General features: G+C 37.2%; 1 protein-coding gene across 2 annotated transcripts in view; it reads right to left on the bottom strand.

Annotated features, from left to right (window-relative positions):
* Positions 1–19,924, bottom strand: part of XIRP2 (xin actin binding repeat containing 2) — a gene marked incomplete at both ends in the record, with an annotated part of 293,639 nt that extends 273,715 nt beyond the window's left edge. For both annotated transcript variants that reach the window (XM_082841357.1, XM_082841356.1), the window contains one exon: positions 19,508–19,924. In XM_082841357.1, coding sequence (XP_082697483.1) covers positions 19,508–19,924 — 417 coding nt within the window. The remainder of the gene's footprint in view (positions 1–19,507) is intronic.
* Positions 19,925–20,835: the final 911 nt, after the last annotated feature.

The raw sequence follows: 20,835 nt of genomic DNA, 5'->3' as shown, positions 1-20,835 counted from the left end.
AACTCCTATAAGGTTACCTTGAAGCTGAGTCCTAAGGATGAAATGCTAAAGCACATGACCTGGAGAGTAGACCCTGAAAGAGCCAGCTCATTTTAACAAGGGCTTTCCATGCACCCATTCCTAAGGTACTTAATGAGCACACCCAACACGCTTGGCACTCTGTTAAAAACAACAGAGGGAAGGAAAAGGAAGAGAAGATGTGTTCTTGCCTTATAATCCAGGTGGATAATCAAGCAAGGTAGTAAAATAATTTATCACTCAAACTGGGACACTTTTGAGAATGGAAAGAATTCTATTAAAAATTATGCTGCAGTCACATATGTAAACCAGGACTGTTCCTACAAAGCAGGACATATTGTTGCTGTATAGATCAGATATGTATAATTCATTCTTAAATAGCAAAATGCAGAATTGAATTTGAAATGATACAGAGTAAAATAATATATAAAATAGAACTAAAAGAGCATCTTGTCATAAATAAAGAAAACAAAACAAACTTATACCCCAAAGTTAGATACGCCCAATTATAGTGAAAAATTAAAGTCAATTTAGCACCAATGGGCAGAAGCAAGACATAATAAGTAGAAAAAAAATCAAGCCACTCACTATACACTTATTAGAAAGGTTAAAATTCAAAATACTGAGAATTCCAAATGATGGCAAGCTATGGACTTGTTAGTAGTAATGTACCAATAATGGCTCATCAATTTTAATAAACATATCACACTAATGCAAGATGTTCGTAATAGGGGAAACTGGGGGTTGGAGGGAGAGGGGATATGGGAACTCTGTATTTTACTCATTTTTTTCTCAAAACTTTCTTTTCCCTAAAAAGAAAGTTTATTATTAAAAATGTGAATATCAACATCTGGAATATTATCTTGACATGGTAGTTGGAGGAAACTAAAGAACCCTTCTATAGGCATAAAGGGCCCCAAGGTAGCACCACTGGACAGGTGTCTGCATGGAATAAAGAGCTGGAAGAAAGGAAATAGATTATTTTTTAAAGTTTTGTTAAATAAGAAAATCCAGCCCAGCATGCTTAAGAAGATTATTTGTACCCAATATAGGCTTAAAATCAGTCCCAATATCATGCTCAGCATTCATGATAAATAAATTACTGTAAGTAGATACATTGGCTTGGCTTCTCCTTCCCTTGGCATTGCTCCTTGGACAGGTTCCAACAGTACAGTATGCTGAGCATTCAGGGGCAAAATCAAAGAGAGAAAGTTAGGCAAAGTCCACCTAAGTCATTAGTATGAAGTGGAAAGGCAGAGATACAGACTGGAATACACCAGAAGAATTCTAGAACACATCCAACACTAGGAGCATTTTACTGGGGAAGTTGGAGCCCTGTATAGGAGCTACTAGAGTGCAATGCCCAATAGAACTTTCAGAGATGATGAAAATGCTTTATACCCATGCTGTCCAAACAATAAACACTGGCTACATATAGCTATTGAGAACATGAAATATGGCTAATGTGACTAAGGACATGAATTTTGAATTTAATTCAATTTTAATTAATTGCAGTTCAAGTAACCACACGTGGTTAGTGACTCTGTAATTGAAAATGCAGCACTATAAAACAGAGTGCACTCCCGAGACTGAACCAGCAAGAAATAGAAAATATAAACAGACCAATCACAACCACTGAAATTGAGACTGTGATTAAAAATCTTCCAACAACCAAAAGCCCAGGACCAGATGGCTTCACAGGCAAATTCTATCAACCATTTACAGAAGAGCTAATACCTATCCTTCTCAAAATCTTCCAAAATATAGCAGAGGGAGGAATACTCCCAAACTCATTTTACAAGGCCACCATCACCCTGATACCAAAACCAGACAAAGATGTCACGAAAAAAGAAAACTACACACCAACATCACTGATGAACATAGGTGGAAAAATCCTCAACAAAATACTAGCAAACAGAATCCAATAGCTCATTAAAAGGATCATACACCATGATCAAGTGGGGTTTAAACCAGGAATGCAAGGATTCTTCAATATACGCAAATTAATCAATGTGATAAAACATACTAACAAATTGAAGGAGAAAAGGAGAAAAAACATATGATAATCTCATTGATGCAGAAAAAGCTTTTGACAAAATTCAATACTCATTCATGATAAAAACCCCCCAGAAAGTAGGCATAGAGGGAACTTACCTCAAAATAATAAAGGCCGTATATGACAAGCCCAAAGCCAACATTGTTCTCAATGGTGAAAAACTGAAACCATTTCCTCTAAGATCAGGAAAAAGAAGAGGTTGTCCACTCTCACCACTATTATTCAACATAGTTTTGGAAGTTTTAGCCACAGCAATCAGATAAGAAAAGGAAATAAAAGGAATCCAAATTGGAAAAGAAGAAGTAAAGCTGTCACTGTTTGCAGATGACATGATACGATACATAGAGAATCCTAAAGATGTTACCAGAAAACTACTAGAGCTAATCAATGAATTTGGTAAAGTAGCAGGATACAAAATTAATGCACAGAAATCTCTTGCATTCCGATACACTAATGATGAAAAATCTGAAAGAGAAATTAAGGAAACACTCCCATTTACCACTGCAACAAAAAGAATAAAGTACCTAGGAATAAACCTACCTAAGGAGGCAAAAGACCTGTATGCAGAAAACTATGACACTGATGAAAGAAATTAAACATGATACCAACAGATGGAGAGATATACCATGTTCTTGGATTGGAAGAATCAATATTGTGAAAATGACTCTACTACCCAGAGGAATCTACAGATTCAATGCAATCCCTATCAAATTACTAATGGCATTTTTTTTACAGAACTAGAACAAAAAATCTTAAAATTTGTATGGAGACACAAAAGAACCTGAAGAGCCAAAGCAATCTTGAGAAAGAAAAATGGAGCTGGAGGAATCAGGTTCCCGGACATCAGACTATACTACAAAGCTACAATAATCAAGACAGTATGGTACTGGCACAAAAACAGGAATATAGATCAATGGAATAGGACAGAAAGCCCAGAGACACGTCCATGTACATACGGTCACCATACTTTTGATAAAGGAGGCAAGAATATACAGTGGAGAAAAGACAACCTCTTCAATACATGGTGATGGTAAAACTGGACAGCTATATGTAAAAGAATGAAGTTAGAACACTCCCTAACACCATACACAAAAATAAACTCAAAATGAATTAAAGACCTAAATGTAAGACTGGACAGTATAAAACTCTTAAAGGAAAACATAGGAAGAACACTCTTTGACGTAAATCACAGCAAGATCTTTTTTGATCCACCTCCTAGAGAAATGGAAATAAAAACAAAAATAAACAAATGGGACCTAATGAAACTTAAAAGCTTTTGCACAGCAAAGGAAACCATAAATGACATGAAAAGACAACGCTTAGAATGGGAGAAAATATTTGCAAATGAAGCAACTGACATAGGATTAATCTCCAAAATTTACAAGCAGCTCATGCAGCTCAATATCAAAAAAAACAAAAAACAAAAAAACCCAAAAAGAAAACAACCCAATCCCCAAATGGGCAGAAAACCTAAACAGACCTTTCCCTGAAGAAGATATACAGATTGCCAACAAACACATGAAAAGATGCTCAACATAACTAATCATTAGAGAAACGCAAATCAAAACTACAATGAGTTAGCATAAGGTATATTTTTTCTCGTTCTGACTTAATTCACTCTGTATGACAGACTCTAGGTCAATCCACCTCACTACAAATAACTCAATTTCGTTTCTTTTTATGGCTGAGTAATATTCCATTGTATATATGTGCCACAGCTTCTTTATCCATTCTTCTGCCGATGGACACTTAGGTTGCTTCCATGTCCCGGCTATTGTAAATAGAGATGCAGTGAACATGGTGGTACATGACTCATTTTGAATTATGGTTTTCTCAGGGTATATGCCCAGTAGTGGGATTGCTGGGTAGTATGGTAGTCTAACACATATATATGGAATCTAAAAAAAAAAAAAAAGTTTATGATGAACCTAGGGGCAGGACAGGAATAAAGATGCAGAAGAAGAAAATGGACTTGAGGACACGGAGAGGGGGAAAGGTAAGGTGGGACGAAGTGAGAGTGGCATGGACTTATATATACTACCAAATCTAAAGTAGATAGCTGGTGGGAAGCAGCCACATAGCACAGGGAGATCAGCTCAGTGCTTTGTGTCCACCTAGTGGGTTGGGATAGGGAGGGTGGGAGGGAGATGCAAAAGGGAGGAGATATGTGGATATATGTATATGTATAGCTGATTCACTATGCTATAAAGCAGAAACTAACACACCATTGTAAAGCAATTATACTCTAATAAAGATGTTTAAAAAAAAGATGCAAGTTGAAAGTATGAAAGGTAGAAACAATGAAAATAATAAAACAGAAACAACAACAAAAAAAACTACAATGAGGTCACCTCACACCAGTCAGAATGGCCATCACCAAAAAATCTAAAAACAGTAAATGCTGGAGAGGGTCTGGAGAAAAGGGAATCCTCTTGCACTGTTGGTGGGAATGTAAACTGATACAGCCACTATGGAGAACAGTATGGAGGTTCCTTAAAAAACTAAAAATAGAACTACCATACGACCCAGCAATCCCACTACTGGGCATATACCCTGAGAAAACTATAATTCAAAAAAAGTCATGTACTACAATGTTCATTGCAGCTCTATTTACAATAGCCAGGAGATAGAAGCAACCTAAGTGTCCATCAACAGATGAATGGATAAAGAAGATGTGGCACATATATACGATGGAATATTACTCAGCCATAAAAAGAAACAAAACTGAGTTATTTGTAGTGAGGTGGATGGACATAGAGTCTGTCATACAGAGTGAAGTAAGTCAGAAAGAGAAAAACAAATACCGTATGCTAACACATATATATGGAATCCTAAAAAAAAAAAAAAAGGTTCTGAAGAACCTAGGTGCAGGACAGGAATAAAGATGCAGATGTAGAGAATGGACTTGAGGATGCGCAGAGTGGGAAGGGTAAGCTGGGACAAAGTGAGAGAGTGGCACGGACATATATACACTACCAAATGTTAAACAGATAGCTAGTGGGAAGTAGCCGCATGGCACGGGGAGATCAGCTCAGTGCTTTGTGACCACCTAGAGGGGTGGGATAGGGAGGATGTGAGGGAGATACAAAAGAGAAGATATATGGGGATATATGTATACATATAGCTGATTCACTTTGTTATACAGCACAAACTAACACAACATTGTAAAGCAATTATACTCCAATAAAGATGTTAAAAAAAAAAGAAAAAATAATATACTATGCCCACTCTTAACTGCTTCCAGCACCATCCATACCAGCACTACTGCTCCAAATAGAGAGAAATTTGAACCAGCTGACTGTAAACCAGAGGGGGCATGTCTTGTACACCTTCATTATTCAGCAAAGAGTTAAAAAATGACTATAGCATATAAGACAGTATTTCTAAACATGAGATCAATAGATTCACATAGGGGAAACACTCGGGGTGGTTACGGACAATGTGAAGTTTGGGTATTCGTATCATATCTACTGGATCAGAATCACCTATGTTGAGGAAGAACCAGTATTCTGTACTGTTAGCAAATTTATGTACAAAGTTCAAGAAAGACAGTATAAAAAATGTACTTTTTAAGACAAAAAAAATAGAATGTATGTAGATGACATACATAAGTATATGATATTGTATACAAGCCCATGACAGTGGAAATTAGAGCTGAGATTATATAACTGAGATGAAGCCTGGACAATAAAAGGTTTACCATAAAAGACTAAGATACCAGACAGGAAGGTAATGTAATAACGTAGGTAAGAAGTGACAAGGGCTAGGTGATAAATGAAAAGTGAAAAGAGAAATTGGGAAATGTGGAGTTGAAGGCGAATGAGCAGGATAAATTAAACTATCAGAGAGAACTCTTGGTCACTGCACACAAGGTCTTGTCATTGAAAATATATGGGCTTTGGGTAAGAAGTTGATTCAGGTGGAGAACAATGAGCTCAGAATTGGGCATTCTGAGGTGGTTGAAGAATATCCACATGGAAGTTTTCAGAATGAGTTAAACACTGGGGGGACAGAGCTGAGGTAATAGGGTAAGATTGAGATAAACATGTCAGCATCATCTACATAGGGTCAAAAATTGAAATCACAGAAAGAGAAGAATGAATCTGAGCGACTGTCCACAGTAAGTAATTCAGAGAATTAAAAAGAAGCACAAAAAGCAGAAAGAAGCGGACTATATTCCTGTTCATTAAATTAAAAAAAGATTTATTTTATAGTAGGTCTTGACCTACTATCTTCCTCCTCTCTGGTTGCCTTCTTCAGCAGCTTTTAGGCTTCTAAATTTCTCATAGTTAGAGGGTTCCTCTACATTTAGATTTTATCAATTAGAGAATCTGCCTTCTAATGAGTATTAAAATAAACTGCAAAGTTTTTTTTCTTTTCTTTTAAAAAATGTCTCAAAAGGGAACCCTCGCACACTGTTGGTGGGAATGTAAATTGGTGTAGCCACTATGGATAACAGAATGGAGGTTTCGCAAAAACCTAAAACTCGAACTACCGTTATGACTCAGCAATTCCACTCCTAGGTATTTATCCAAAAAATGAAAACACTAATTCAAAAAGGTACATGCATGTCAATGTTCATAGCAGTATTATTTACAATTGCCAAGATATGAAAGCAATCCAAGTGTCCATCAACAGATGAATGGATAAAGATGTGGTATATATATGTATATATGTGTGTGTATGTATATATATATATATATATATATATATATATATGCATACACATGTAATACTACTCAGCCATAAAAAATAATGATCTTTTGCCGTTTGCAATAACATGAATGTACTTGGAGGGTATTATGCTGAGTGAAATAAGTCAGAGAAAGACAAATGCTGCGTTATATCACTTATATGTGGAATCTCAAAAATAAAACTAGTGAATATAAAAAAAAATTCACTTCTTCTCTCTCTTTTCCTTCAAATATCTCTAAATATCTTTCTTTGGGTCAAGTTACACTAAAATCATCTCTGCTTCTATTCCTAGCCCCTGAAGGAGAAATAAATAAGCCATCATTGATTGCTTTCACTTCTTTATTAAGCTCCCTGTTAGTGTGGAAGTTATTTTGCACAAAGTTCCTTGTTCATCAGAGTAGAAAATTTCAGCTTACTCTAAACTCTATTAGCCAAATAGACATAATACAAAAACTAGCCTTTAGTAATAAAGCCTCTGGGACTTCCCTGGTGGTCCAGTGGGTAAGACTCCATGTTCCCAGTGCAGGGGGCCAGGATTCAATCCCGGGTCAGGGAACTAGATCCCCCATGCACCCCGCAACTAAGAAGTCTGAATGCCACAAATAAAAGATCCTGCATGCAGCAACTAAGACCCGGCGCAGCCAAAATAAATAATTAATTTAAAAAAAAGAATAAAGCCTCTGGACTCAGCCTGTTTGGACAATTCCTTTTTCAACCTCTTCACAGAGGGACCTTAGACAAAGAGGGTTTATTTTTACTAAGCCTCTGTTTTCTCATCTGCATAATGATGATGCTGTCCTAGCTTACCTTATAGGGTAGTTAGGAAAATTAAAAGAGAAAATATATTTCAAGTGCTTACATAGCTGGTACACAATGGTCATTGACTTTTTAAATGTATTTATTCAAAATATGAAGTTTATTTATGCCATATTTTATCAAAGTAAAATGACATCATCATTTTATGCACCTCTAAGAAAAGGGGAAAATCCCGGCAAACTATGAAATGCCATTGACTACAAGAAGCATGTCAATTTCAAAGATGTTAACATGCGAAAAAATGTCTTAGAATTGAGTATATCAAGTAGTGTTTGTGGTATACAAAGTTGAAGAGTTGTGTGATTTCTATGACTGTCTAAGATCCATTTATACCAGAAACACAGCTGTGAGATCTTGTATGAAAATGGACAATATGAATCCAGAGAACACTCAGAGAGTAGTAATTAATATTGTGGGTTCTGGATTGAGATAGACTTGGGTTCAGATCCCTGCTCTATTACTTACCAATGGTGTACCCTTGGACTAGTTATTTAACTTATCCACCCTGCAGCTGTAAAATGGGAATAATGATAGTTCTGAATTTAAGATGACTGTGAGTATTAAATGGGCAGCAATACTCATGAAGCCTTCAACAAAGTACCTGGCAAATACTGTGTTTAAAAATTAGTACTTGCTAGCCATTTACAGCAGCACAGTGCCTTATCCTCCAGGGGTCTAGGGGCAGCCCAATGTTAGGATGAGGTGAGGCATTCAGGGATAACATCAAAAATACGTGGGACCTGCAAAAAAAGCTATACCTATAAACCAAAGAGCAAACTTGAAACATATCTCAGGGAAAACACAATTGCTGGTCCTGGATAAATAAGTGTTTTTAGAGACATTGACACATGCCCTACATCCTCTCAAATTTACTTTTAAACATAAAATATATTTTTAAAAGCCTATGTATTAGTGTGTGTGTGTATGAGGCTATGGAAGAGAAAGAAAATTTGTCTGTGGTACTCCTGGTTTTTGTTTGTTTTTATTGTTGTTTTTTATACTTCGAATTTCCTTTCCTATGAGAATTTCAAACATATTTCAAAACACATGTAAAAAAATTGCCCTAGGGGTTTCCCTGGTGGCACAGTGGTTAAGAATCTGCCTGTCAATGCAGGAGACACGGGTTCGAGCCCTGGTCTGGGAAGATCTCACATGCAGCAGAGCAACTAAGCCCGTGTGCTACAGCTACTGACCCTGTGCTCTAGAGCCCGCAAGCCACAACTACTGGGCCCACATGGCACAACTATTGAAGCCCGTGTGCCTAGAGCCCATGCTCTGCAACAAGAGAAGCCGCGACAATGAGAAGCCCCGCGCACCGCAACGAAGAGTGGCCCCCACTCACCGCAACTAGAGAAAGCCCGCACGCAGCAATGAAGGCCCCAAACAGCCATAAATAAATAAATTTATTTAAAAAAAATTGCCCCAGCACTCAAAAATAAAGGTAAATGGGAAAGAGATTAAATTATAACATCATTATGACCAGAAATGGATATATTTTATATCATCTTTATCATTAATAAAAGATTCTGACATCTAATCAAGGTTGAAATCAGAACATTCTAATTAATTTAAATGTTTGCTCCGGACATGGCTCCATGAATGGCAGTGGGGGGAGAACTGCATCATTATGATGTATTACCATGGTTTAGAGCAATCTGTCTGATGGCGTCTAATAAATGACTTTACATTGACATAAAACAAGTTAGTACACTATTAAGTACCATAAATCATATTTGGTAGTAGGTGTAGATGAGAAACATTAACGGAGATTGAATTTGTTTCAGGTGTTTGAAACTCATTGCGTTCACTTACCACTACACATTAAACAAAGAAATAGCTTTCCAAGTAGGAAAACGTATTAACCATTTGATTTCCACACACAGTATAGTGAGTGCAAAACAGGTGCTAAAATAAAGGTACAGTTTGGTGTCTAAAGGCTGGTTGATATCCAGGAAGAGGGTACCAGGGTGACTGTAGCTGTTGTAATAGCCACATCCATTCTGAATTATCAGTGCCTCCAGTGCACTTCATGCTAAATATCTTGAATTTCAACCCTTTCAAATGATTCCAGACTTCTAAGTTCAGTTAAAGAACTTCACTTGAGGAATAAACCAGGCAACTACATTAAAGAAGGCTTTACTATATCAACCCTGGGGATTGGTACTCAGTAAGAAAGACCAGATAGGGGAGCCTATGAAATTAAGAAAGTTGGCATCAGAGGGGCTAGCTCCAAAGAGAAGGAAGATATTTTAGGAGCATTGGGAAATCTATCAAAAAACTATTTTATACACCAAAAAGAGGGTGAACATTTTGGAGGGGCTGGCAATGTATTCTACAGATTGAAGTTTGCTGTCAAATCAGCAACAGAACGGCAATAGTAGTTATAGTTCCTGGAGTTTGAGTCTGAGACGAGAGATAATTTGAGTTTCTTGAATTTGATGCAATGACTTAGAAGGACTATAATCAAGACAGAACCAACAGTTTAAATAACAGCAACACCTACTACAACTACAATAAAAACAAGGCAAGCACTCTACTTCTGAAAATGTAGTGAAACTCAGTGAGTGAAATTGGGGTATAAATTTAAAGCTGATCTAACTACAGAGCTGTCCATAACACTCAGCTTCTGAACTACTGATTAGGCTCCTTAAATTCTCCTTGCTAGAAAAACAATTAATTGCAGAGAATCTGAGATTATAGGCAGAGATTAAATGGCTAAAACTTCCAAAGTTTTAGAAGTACAGGAGTAGTGAGCTAGGAATCATGGTCTACAAAGGGATATAAAAATAATAAATCTGTGAGGTTTGGAAAAATCAGGACAAAAGAGGCCATAATCCTCCACTCCACAGTGCTAATGCCTCAAGAATGATCATAATATTTATTTAATTTTTTATTTTGAAATAACATTATACTTATGGGAAAGTTGCAAGAATACAGAGATTCCCATATACCATTTGTTCAGCTTTCCCTAATCTTAACATTTTATTTAGTCACAGTATGACTGTGAAGCCAAGCAATATGTAGACCTTATTAGAATTTCACCAACTTTCCCACTAAGGCCCTCTTTTCTGGCCCACGATTCAAAGATCCCGTCCTCAATTTAGTTATCACATCTCTTTAGTCTCCTCCAATCTGTGGCGGTTTCTCGGTATTTGTCCAGCATGGCCTTACCACTTTTGAAGAGTAATGGCCAGCTGCTTTATATCATCCCCGTATACATGGGTTTAAATGATGCTTCTCATGATTAAATTGAGATTACACAGTTTTGGCAAGAATACCATAGGAGTGGTATTTTGCCCTTTATAGTACATTCAGGGGGTACTTGATATCAATATATCTTATTACTGGTGATATTAATTTTGATCACTTGGGGTTTGTTTTGTGTGTGTGTGTGTGTGTGTGTGTGTGTGTGTGTGTGTGTGTTTCCTGAGTCTGTCCACACTACATGGAAGTTGAGCTGTCAGAGTGCTGTGGAAGGGATCCCTGTGTTATTAGAAAGAGAGGCAAAGCCCTGAGGCTGTTCTTCGGGGCAAAGGTTCCAGGAACAAGCATCACTGGTCTCCTGTGACAAATTCTAAACACTTTGCAGGTGCCTGCAGGAGCAATTGGCCCCAAGGATATGCAATGGAATGGTGCATTCTGCTGGCTGTAGACTTGGACCTTAGTAGACATCAGATTGTGGCCCCAGGGTTCCATGCTTGAAGCCCCAGGTGCTGCCCTGGGGCCTTCCTTCTCCTAGAAGGCTATAGATTTCTGGCCCACATGTATGCAGTTCACTGCCCTATTTTGGCTTAGGGCAGTCTCCCCTCTGCACAGCCTTTGGGCCAGAGCCAGTTGCTCAGTACCTGGTCCGGAACCCTTGGGCAAGGTGCCATTGCGATGTGACACTGACTGTGAGGTTGGGCTTAGTGATGATGAGGATTGGGGTTTACTTGATCAAAGCCTTGAGCCAGTCTTTCCATTTGGTCTGGAAAGAGGCGCCCAAATGCCTGTTGGACCAGTTGTCTGTCAGGCGCTGTCTAGCACTCAGCTTCATGCTTTGAGATGCCAGATCAAGTGTTCATCTCATTAACTCAGTTCTGACAAAACTGCTTTGACATAGTCTCTGGAGGTGACCAGATGTGGGCTAGGGAGGGAGAAGGTGAGGATGAGATGGCATTTGGACTGCTGGTTCAGTGATTAGAATGTCATTTCCATGGCCCTTGGTGGAGACAAAGGCCCTGAATAAAAACCAGAATTCTCCCTATTTAAGCATCCTTCCCAATGTAATGTTTTCTTTATTTCTCCTTTTAGCTTATCCTGATGGTAAGGTAAAAAAAAAAACACCTGGTAGCATATGAAAATCAGCCATGGGAGGACAGGAAAGGGGAAAAAGAGTCATGTGTGGGACTCACAGAATTAATTCAGTCACTAAGAAGAAATGTCGGCTAAGCATCAGGGGGAGACAGGGTGGGTAAAAGAAAGTGGGTTTGCAGCAGAGGCAGCAGAGCTGGTATCAATTTTCTTATAACACAAGGGTGCAAACCCTCACTAGTTTTTCAAGTAAAATATCAAAGAATGCCAATCCATGACCTGACAGCAGTTCTCCCAGTTGAAGGTGAGTCAATATTGCTTAACATCTTTCTGTGGTTACTGGCACTACATTCTCTACAGTCATATTGTGACTGCATATATCACTGCAAGACACAAATGAGACGAGATGGCAGTTTCCTCGGAAAGTCTTTAAGGGCACACAGATATGTTCAGTTGGGAATGTTACCATCAGATCACAGAGCTATCTTTTCTTCAACTAACATAAAACTGCACAGGAGGCAGTAAAATAATAAACATGTAAATGGAGGAAAAGAACAACCAAAGAACGCTAAAAATATCTGGGAAAACGAATTATATTGTGAAGAAAAAGCAGCACAAAATGAAACAATATATGGCCCATCCTTGTGGTGTCTTTGAAGTCCAAGTTTAATTTGTTCTGTGTATGTGTGTGTGTGTGTGTGTGTGTGAATACAATAAACACTTTTATACCATGTAAGTCTCATCTCTTTCGGATTTGGATTTTTGACTAAGCACCAGTGACTTCTCTTAATCGGAAAGAACAATGAAGGTGGCAAACATATCTCTGCCTAGGGTCTTAATAAAGCTTTGAAAACTGTAATTTAACAAATTGTCTTTTCATCTCAAAATGGGATTGTAACCCATGTTGGAAAGCTTCATTAACATTTGCTCCACTCGGCGAGAGCCCTTCTAGTGGGGCCTTTGCAAAAGACTAAGGTGTTGTCAGACTGAAATAAAAGCTGCTTCGCCCAAAGCACTTTTCCAATTTTAGAAACCATAGAGTGTAAGCTTCTGCCTTTAGGTGAGAAAACAAAAGCCCATTGAGATTAAATATTTTCTCTGAGGACATTTACTGAGCTACACAAATGATACTGGAGAAGAGAAAATAGAAGAAATATTAATTCGGTGCTACTTTGGTGTTATTTCTTTGTGTGTGTGTGTGTGTGTGTGTGTGTTATTTCTTAAATTTCCTTTGGTGCTACCTCTTAAATACCTCTTCTCTTTCAGGTGTTATATAACTTTATCTTCACAAAAATCCTGTGCTGTATTAATTTCCTTATTTTATAGGTGTGAAATTAAGGATTAACGAGGTGAAATAACTCATTCAAGTTCACACAGTGAGGAAGTAGCCGAGCCAAGGTTTCCAGCTGATCCTTTGTCACCAAATATGCTTTTATATGCTATGCTGAAATGAAAATTACAATTCTGTATAATATATCCTCTAACAGAAAAAATAAAGGAGGGATCTCATTAAACTATTTATGCAGTTCTACAAAATCTACTTGCTCATTTTTCAGGCAAAGGAAAATATATTTTCTTTCTTCAAAGATCTTTAAAACTCTTCCCATAGGAAAAAATATATTTATCTCTATACTTTTGAGAGTTTGGTGGACAGATATTTCAGCAATAATTTTCAAGACTGTACTAACCTCCATCTCGTTAGATGTTTTTACAAAATACATCACGCTTGACAGAAATTATTTCAGAAATACTGGAGAGACAGGAGGGTGGGAGATGGAGAATCACAGGCTGTGACAGAAGTAACTGACTGCAAAGAGTAGTGCTTCTTGCTTTCTGAGATTAGAGATAAATTAATCCCTGAGTCCCCACATGCCCAAGTGTAAGGAGCAAATATAAGTTCAAGCATCTAATGAAGTGATTTTGTAGTGGAAGCAAACTGCAAGCCATGACTCACCTGTGCTTTTAAAGGCTTGATTTTATGCAGAACTAAAAAGTAGGAGATGAAAACTTGGTCATTAAATGAAAAACCAGAGGCTTTGATTATTGGAGGGAAGGAAAATAACATTCTGGAAACTATGCCATATTTAATTGTTTATATCCTTTTCAATCACTGATGCACATGTAGGTCCATAGTCCCTTAGCCTGTGTCTTCATGTTCTCCTTTAATCCTCCAATCATACAATAGATCAAATTAATGCATTCTGAGGCAGCACAACTAGCTAGAATTGGGTGATTGTGCTTCCTGGGTTTGATCAAGTTCAGCTCATGTTTGAATGCTCTATGTCAACTTAGGGCCTAAGTAAATTAGAGCAACAGTCTCTGCTGGAACATTAGGTAAATTCGACCTGATTGCACAAGTGAGTGAGATTTTTGAGAAAGATCATAACTGTGCATTAAAAACACAAGTAAGTCACTAAGTAATCTACTGTGAAAATCAGATCATTTACTATTTGGAGTCTAAAAACATGAATGGAATAAAGGCAAAAATTAATTATTAACTGAAGCAAGAAACCCCTTATTTACACTGGGATCACAGTGAAGGCTGAAGTGATCCTTTAGGGGGGCTTGCTCAGTGGTCTCACTGTCCCAGCATTATGGACAGCAACTAGGAACTTAGAAAAAGAAGGAAGAACTTGTACAACCTGTTCTGCTCCAAATTAGTCTAAACACTGCTGCTATTCAGAACTTACTACCCAGAGTTAAGAGTTGGTTTTGTTTAAACATTGTGTGTATACTCCATATAAATTCTATCATCCATAGAAGAAACATGAACTAAAGCAAGTGTGTCTCACAAGTGCTTTGTGTTTATTTGTTCCCTTAAAGTGTTCTTTCTTTTCTTCTTCTTTTATTATAGTAGTGTAGTAGTAGTAGTAATAATTTTGCCAAACTTTCCTGATAAATTCATCCTTTTAGGTGACTATGTGTTGCATATCAAATACAGATCATCCAAAACTAATATTTATTAATGTTGCCTGGTTACTTAAAGTTACAAGCGTTCATATCATCGACTACATGTAGAAGAAAGCCAAGATCTGATTTTGAAACACAGGAATATGTTCATCAGGGAAGAGCAAAGGAAAACTCAAAATCATATACTACCCAACCATTTTTAACAATGTTTGAAGAGCCTACAATATAACTGTATTAGTTTCCTATAGCTGCTGTAACAAATTACCACTACACAAATTTGTGTTGTTTAAGACAACACAAACTTATGATCTTATAGTACTGGATATCAAAGCCTGAAGTTAGTGTCACTGGGCTAAAGTCACAATGTCTTTAGGGCAGCATTCCTTCGGGGTCCTCTAGGGGGGAACTGTTTTCCTTGCTTTTTCCAGTTTCTAGAGGCTGCCCACATTGCTTGGGTCATGGCCCTATACTACTCCCATCTCTGCTTCTGTCATCATATCTCCTCTGATTATCTCTCACTCTGACATTCCTGCCTCCCTCTTATAAAGACCCGGTTTCCACCTGGTATACTTCGGGAGAATCTTTGCCTCTCAAGATCCTTAACTTAATCACATTTCAAAGTTCCTTTTGCCGTATCAGTAACATATTCACAGGTTCTGGGGATCAGGATGTGGACATCTTTGGGAAGCCACTATTCTGCCTTCCACAGTAATTATCATCACTGTAGTCAATTAACTGAATCTAAGAGAAGAATAAGACATGAATTTTATCCACAAATAATTGTCAACATGGATCCTTTTGTGTAAGGTCATCCTCCTAATATTTGCATTAATTCATGATATATTAAACCACTCTGATTCTTCAATGTATTTAAGCAAACTTGCCTGTGGTAGATTGTTTACAAAGTAGCTCCAATAGTTCCTCTCCTTGTACCTGTTTACCTTTGCAAATGTAAGTTTACAACTCCTCCTATCAAGAGGTGAAGTATATTTCAGCACATTAAAATCTGGCTTGTTTTGTGACTATTTTGATAAATAGAATATGGAGAAATGATGTGTAAGTTCTGAGCAAAGACCTCCAGAGGCCTCGGGAAGTTCCACTATTTTTCTTGAAACTTCTATGACCTGGGCATAAATCTGGGCAACCTGCTGGAGGAGGAAAGACCACATGGGGCAGAGCTGAGTTGTCCCAGCTCTGTAGCCATCCTAGACTAGCCAGACCCCTGCTGACTTGGCCACTCACCATAGATGTATGAGGGAGACCAGAAAACACTAGATAAACTTCCCAGCTCACCAGAGACTTGTAAGCAATCACAAATGCTTATTGTTTACAGTTGCTAATTTTGGGGTGGCTTGTTACACAGCAAATGCTAATGGATACACTGCCTTATAATAATAGTTTAATATTTCTTAGTGTTCCAAGTGGATATGACATTCTCTCCAAAATTTATAATCTTAGATTCTTGTAAAATTCTTAAAAACTCTTTTAAAATCATGTTCCATACCATTTATTTGGGATAATGTCTGTGTGAATTTATGTCTTTGAATTACAGTCTGCCTCATGAGCATAAAAATCTTCAGTTTAAAAGTTCATTCAAAGTTGCCTTTATAAGGTGTTTTAGAAATGATAACAATAGGTTGTGTCTCACTTTGGAAATTATAAAATGTCAGCTGGCAAATTATTTTAAGATTTTCTCATTAATTTTCTATTGCAATTATATTAGGATAAATTGTTTTAACAAAAGCTCTGGCATACAGTGAATACTTTTAGGGGTTGAGATCATCTCTCTTTTATGAGCTTACCTACTTATAGAAGATAATATTGGCTCTTATAGTTTCTTTTTCCAATTAACAAAATACTTTTCTAAACTATCTGTTAATGGAGACTTTTTAATAAATAAAGACATGTTTTTCCTATGTTCACTGAAAATGCTTTAAACAAATATCTTTGTGTGCATATCTGTAAATATATATACATATATATAAAACATTCCATGCCTTTAAAAATTCTGTAAACTTAGACTGAACTTCAATAATTTTATGAACTTTGTCTTAACAAGTGCCTTTTGCTGAAGTTTTCTTCTACAGCAACATTAAAATGCAGTTCTTATTTATTATTGATGAGATGATCTGCTAATTGCAAGAACTTTTCTTATCTGTAATTATTTCCTGTCCTTGCTTTAAATATCATAAATATTGAATATCTTTCCCCACATCACCAGTATCTCAACAGAGAGTTTCCATAAATATAAGCATCAGTGTTATAAAGTAGCTAGAATATTTCTGGATAATTTATGCAAATAACTGTTATTAATTTATAATAATAACAGAAAGTACTGATATGAGAAAGAAGAAAGATATCTATAGAAATAAAGGGTTAAGTTGTATATAATTACTAAGCTTTTGCATGAAATATATAATTTTAAATTAAGGGGAGCTAGGACTCTTCACATGCTTAGTAACATCACAAAATGATTCACTGGAGGAAAGTAAGTTAATTCCTCATTGGATTCTCATTTTTCTTTTCCTTTTTTCCTTCTTCTTCTAGAAGTCATATGGAATTTATATAGAGAGTTATGCAAACATTAACATTCATTTATATAAAATTATTCTAAAATTCATGTGTGTGTCTGCAGATGAGAAATTTCTAAATGTACAATCCATGTTTCATACATTTAGGGCAATACCATATTATGGCATAGTACCTTAGAATACACAGAACACAGCATATTAAATATGTTAACCGGCTTCCCTGGTGGCGCAGTGGTTGAGAATCTGCCTGGCAATGCAGGGGACACGGGTTCGAGCCCTGGTCTGGGAAGATCCCACATGCCACCGAGCAACTAGGCCCGTGAGCCACAACTACTGAGCCTGCGCGTCTGGAGCTTGTGCTCCGCAACAAGAGAGGCCGCGACAGTGAGAGGCCTGTGCAGTGCGATGAAAAGTGGCCCCTGCTCGCCACAACTAGAGAAAGCCCTCGCACAGAAACGAAGACCCAACACAGCCATAAATAAATAAATAAATAAATAAATAAATAAATGTTAACCAAATTTCATTTTTGTAAACCAGTGTTTTCACATATCTGACTTCTTTCCATAATTATTTTTATAGGCACCAGATCCAAAAATCACATAGCATACCAATAGTAGGAATCTCATATTTCAACCAGAAACCCTTATTAATGTTTCTTTTTTTTTTTTTTTTTTACTATTTTGTACTGCTCCGGATGAGGATGGGTTATATTACATAATTTATAAGGATGACGACTTCTACCTTTGGCCATTTCTTTTGTCAATTATCTTGAGTAAATGTCAAAATTGTTACACTAAAGTCAACAGAGAGTGAATGGAAACTCGTTTCTGTGGCTTTACTTTTCTTAATTCATTAAGACAAAAATAAATGACATTGTAAATATCTACATTAAGTGTACCCCAATCCCTAGACATCCAACTAAAAAATATCATAAAGCCATAAACAAAGAGGATTGCACCTGTAGAATAAAAAGGAGGGAAACAAAGTCCTCAAACTGGAGATTGGTAAGCGGTTGTATTCTTTGAAAAATCATCTAGTTTCAACATAACCTCATAAATATAACTTCATATTCCTTATTCTCATTAAACCAAGTTGAGTTACTTGATACACAAGAACGGTCTCATCATAACTACTGTATATGTCCCAGTACAAAACATGGGAGCAACTATTAGCAAAATAATTTATTTTGAAAATTTTTCTATTTCTGTGAAGACTTCAATGAAGGCTAGTTATCCATTAACAAGAATAGGACTGTGCCTCCCTGTTAGCTGTCACTAGGTTAAAAAAGGAAAAAGAACAGAGCATGGAGTTTGCTTCCCAATGGAAAACCTGAGATCATTTATTAATTCTTTATGAAATTCAACTATACTCTCTTATGTAGGGGCCCTAATGAGTGTAAAAACTTCAAGCGATTTAGTTTAAACAGTAGTTGCTTTTAATTGACAACAGAAGTATAAATGTGGTCTTCGTTAATAATGTTGCTAATCCTATTTCCTGCATTTGACTAAATGTGCCATTTAGCTAATAGACATATTTTACATGTGACATTATAATATACCATAATCACTGAGGCATAATCATCATCTACCACAAAATATTCCAGACTCTATGCCCAGTGGGTATACACATATTATAGATAATTCTCACAAGATCCCTGGGAAGTAGCAGATTAACACATTTATATTCACGAGGTTAAGTGTCATGCAGCTAGAGAAGTAAATAGCAGGTTTCAGGATTAAAATCTAGGTCACTGCTGGTTCCAGAGCCTTCACTTGTTCCATTTCACCATCATTACTGATAAATCCTCGTGGAGTTCTAGCTTAATGCAGCACCATTTGTTAGATGTTTGAAGTACAAAGACAGGTAAGAAATTGTCCTTGCCTCTAAGGAACTTACAACTTAGTTGTGGAAACAAGGCACGTACATAAAGAAACATCAGTATAAAAGGGCCTATCAGAGCTGTTTTTGTGGGAGTGAAAGGAGGTCGGGTCCCCATTGGAACAGACCATAGAGGAAGTCAATAAAAGAGGATGCCACATTTCACACTGTATTACATGGTTGCTTCAGGACATCTGTCTAGAATAGCAGCGAGGGGGAAAAAATTACATGCTTAGAAATAAATTGCAGACTAGGCAAGATGCCTTACTTGTCTACTGTAAATTTGAACTCCGAATCAACGGCTCCTTACCTTCTGGCTATACTCAGATGGTCCGGCTTGTCTGTTTCCACTCCTAGGAGCTTCAAACACACTCCTCAGCTCATCAAGGGCGATGGAGAAGCGTTCGATCCTGCGCCGACCACTCAAAGAATCCTCCTTCAGCACTTCTGGCCGGCCATAGTCCCTAGAGTTGTCACTCTTGTCCTCAGGAAACTTCTCTTCAGGCTCTGAGCTCAACATCTCTTCTCCGACACTGCAGGGCAGATTTGGGGGATCTGGAGGTCCAGGCATTGAAGCTACCTCTCCTTCAGGTTCAAGCAATTTGTTTTCTTGAGGTTGGAAGAGCCTGCAACGACTGCCCCTGGGACTACACTCATTTTTCTGGTAATCGCTGGATTCCCATTTCTGCCGCAGGAGGTTCAGGGAGCCCTTCTGCATTGGAAACATCGATGATGCCAGGTTGTCCTGCAATATCAAAAGTCCTTTCATCAAAGATATGCATGTGAGTAATTTTCCAAACACTGTGTTTAGGAGTGCCAGCTCTTGGAATTTGTATTTCAGTGTAGAAATCCAGCTTTGCTATATAATTTCTGGTTCTTGACCCTATGAAGCTATGTCAGTTAACCTAGAATTAGATCATGGAGAGGACTGATTTGTACAGCCGAGGACATTTGACTCTAAAGAGACAAAACTAGGAAAACATGATTTTCTTCCCTCTTCTTTCTATGTAAAATCAGTCAATAATTACTTACAAAGTAAAATTTGAGCAATATTCACTCATCATTTAGTATGTTCTGAGAAAAGAGCAATTTAACAAGTCCAACAGGAATGAAAGGGGTTTGTTTCCTTCCTGTAACCATTCAGGATTTTCTTGGTTTCTGCAAATGTATTACTTTAAAAGTAATGGACTAATAGCTAAAAGTTACTAAGTTTTTGCTATAAGAAAAACACTTTGATAATAATTTATATGTATATCTCATTTTAATCCCAACATTCTCACAAGGAGTTAGTTGCTACTATGAACACTATTTTCCAGGTAAGGAAGTTGAGAAGTAATTTGCCCAGGGTACTGTGTGACAGAGCCTGGATTTGAAACACATCTCTGTGACTCCAGTATCTTCCCTTTAACCACTGGAGTGTAATGTCTCTTTTTTACTTTAATTCATATCTCATTATGAAAGTGATTAAAATTTAACTTTGTTATAGAGTTTTGTGGTGAGTAGAAAAAAAAACCAAATGGTAGATTGCACTTTTAACAGAAACAAACACATACACACACATACCAAAATCATAGGCATCACGAGCTATACACTAGCATGAACTTTTATCATAGAAATAGCTACTTTCTGTTGTAACCC

Source organism: Leucopleurus acutus (genome assembly GCF_964270905.1).
Source record: "Leucopleurus acutus genome assembly, chromosome: 6".
Lineage (NCBI taxonomy): Eukaryota > Metazoa > Chordata > Mammalia > Artiodactyla > Delphinidae > Leucopleurus > Leucopleurus acutus.
This window is presented reverse-complemented; position numbering and strand designations above follow the sequence as displayed.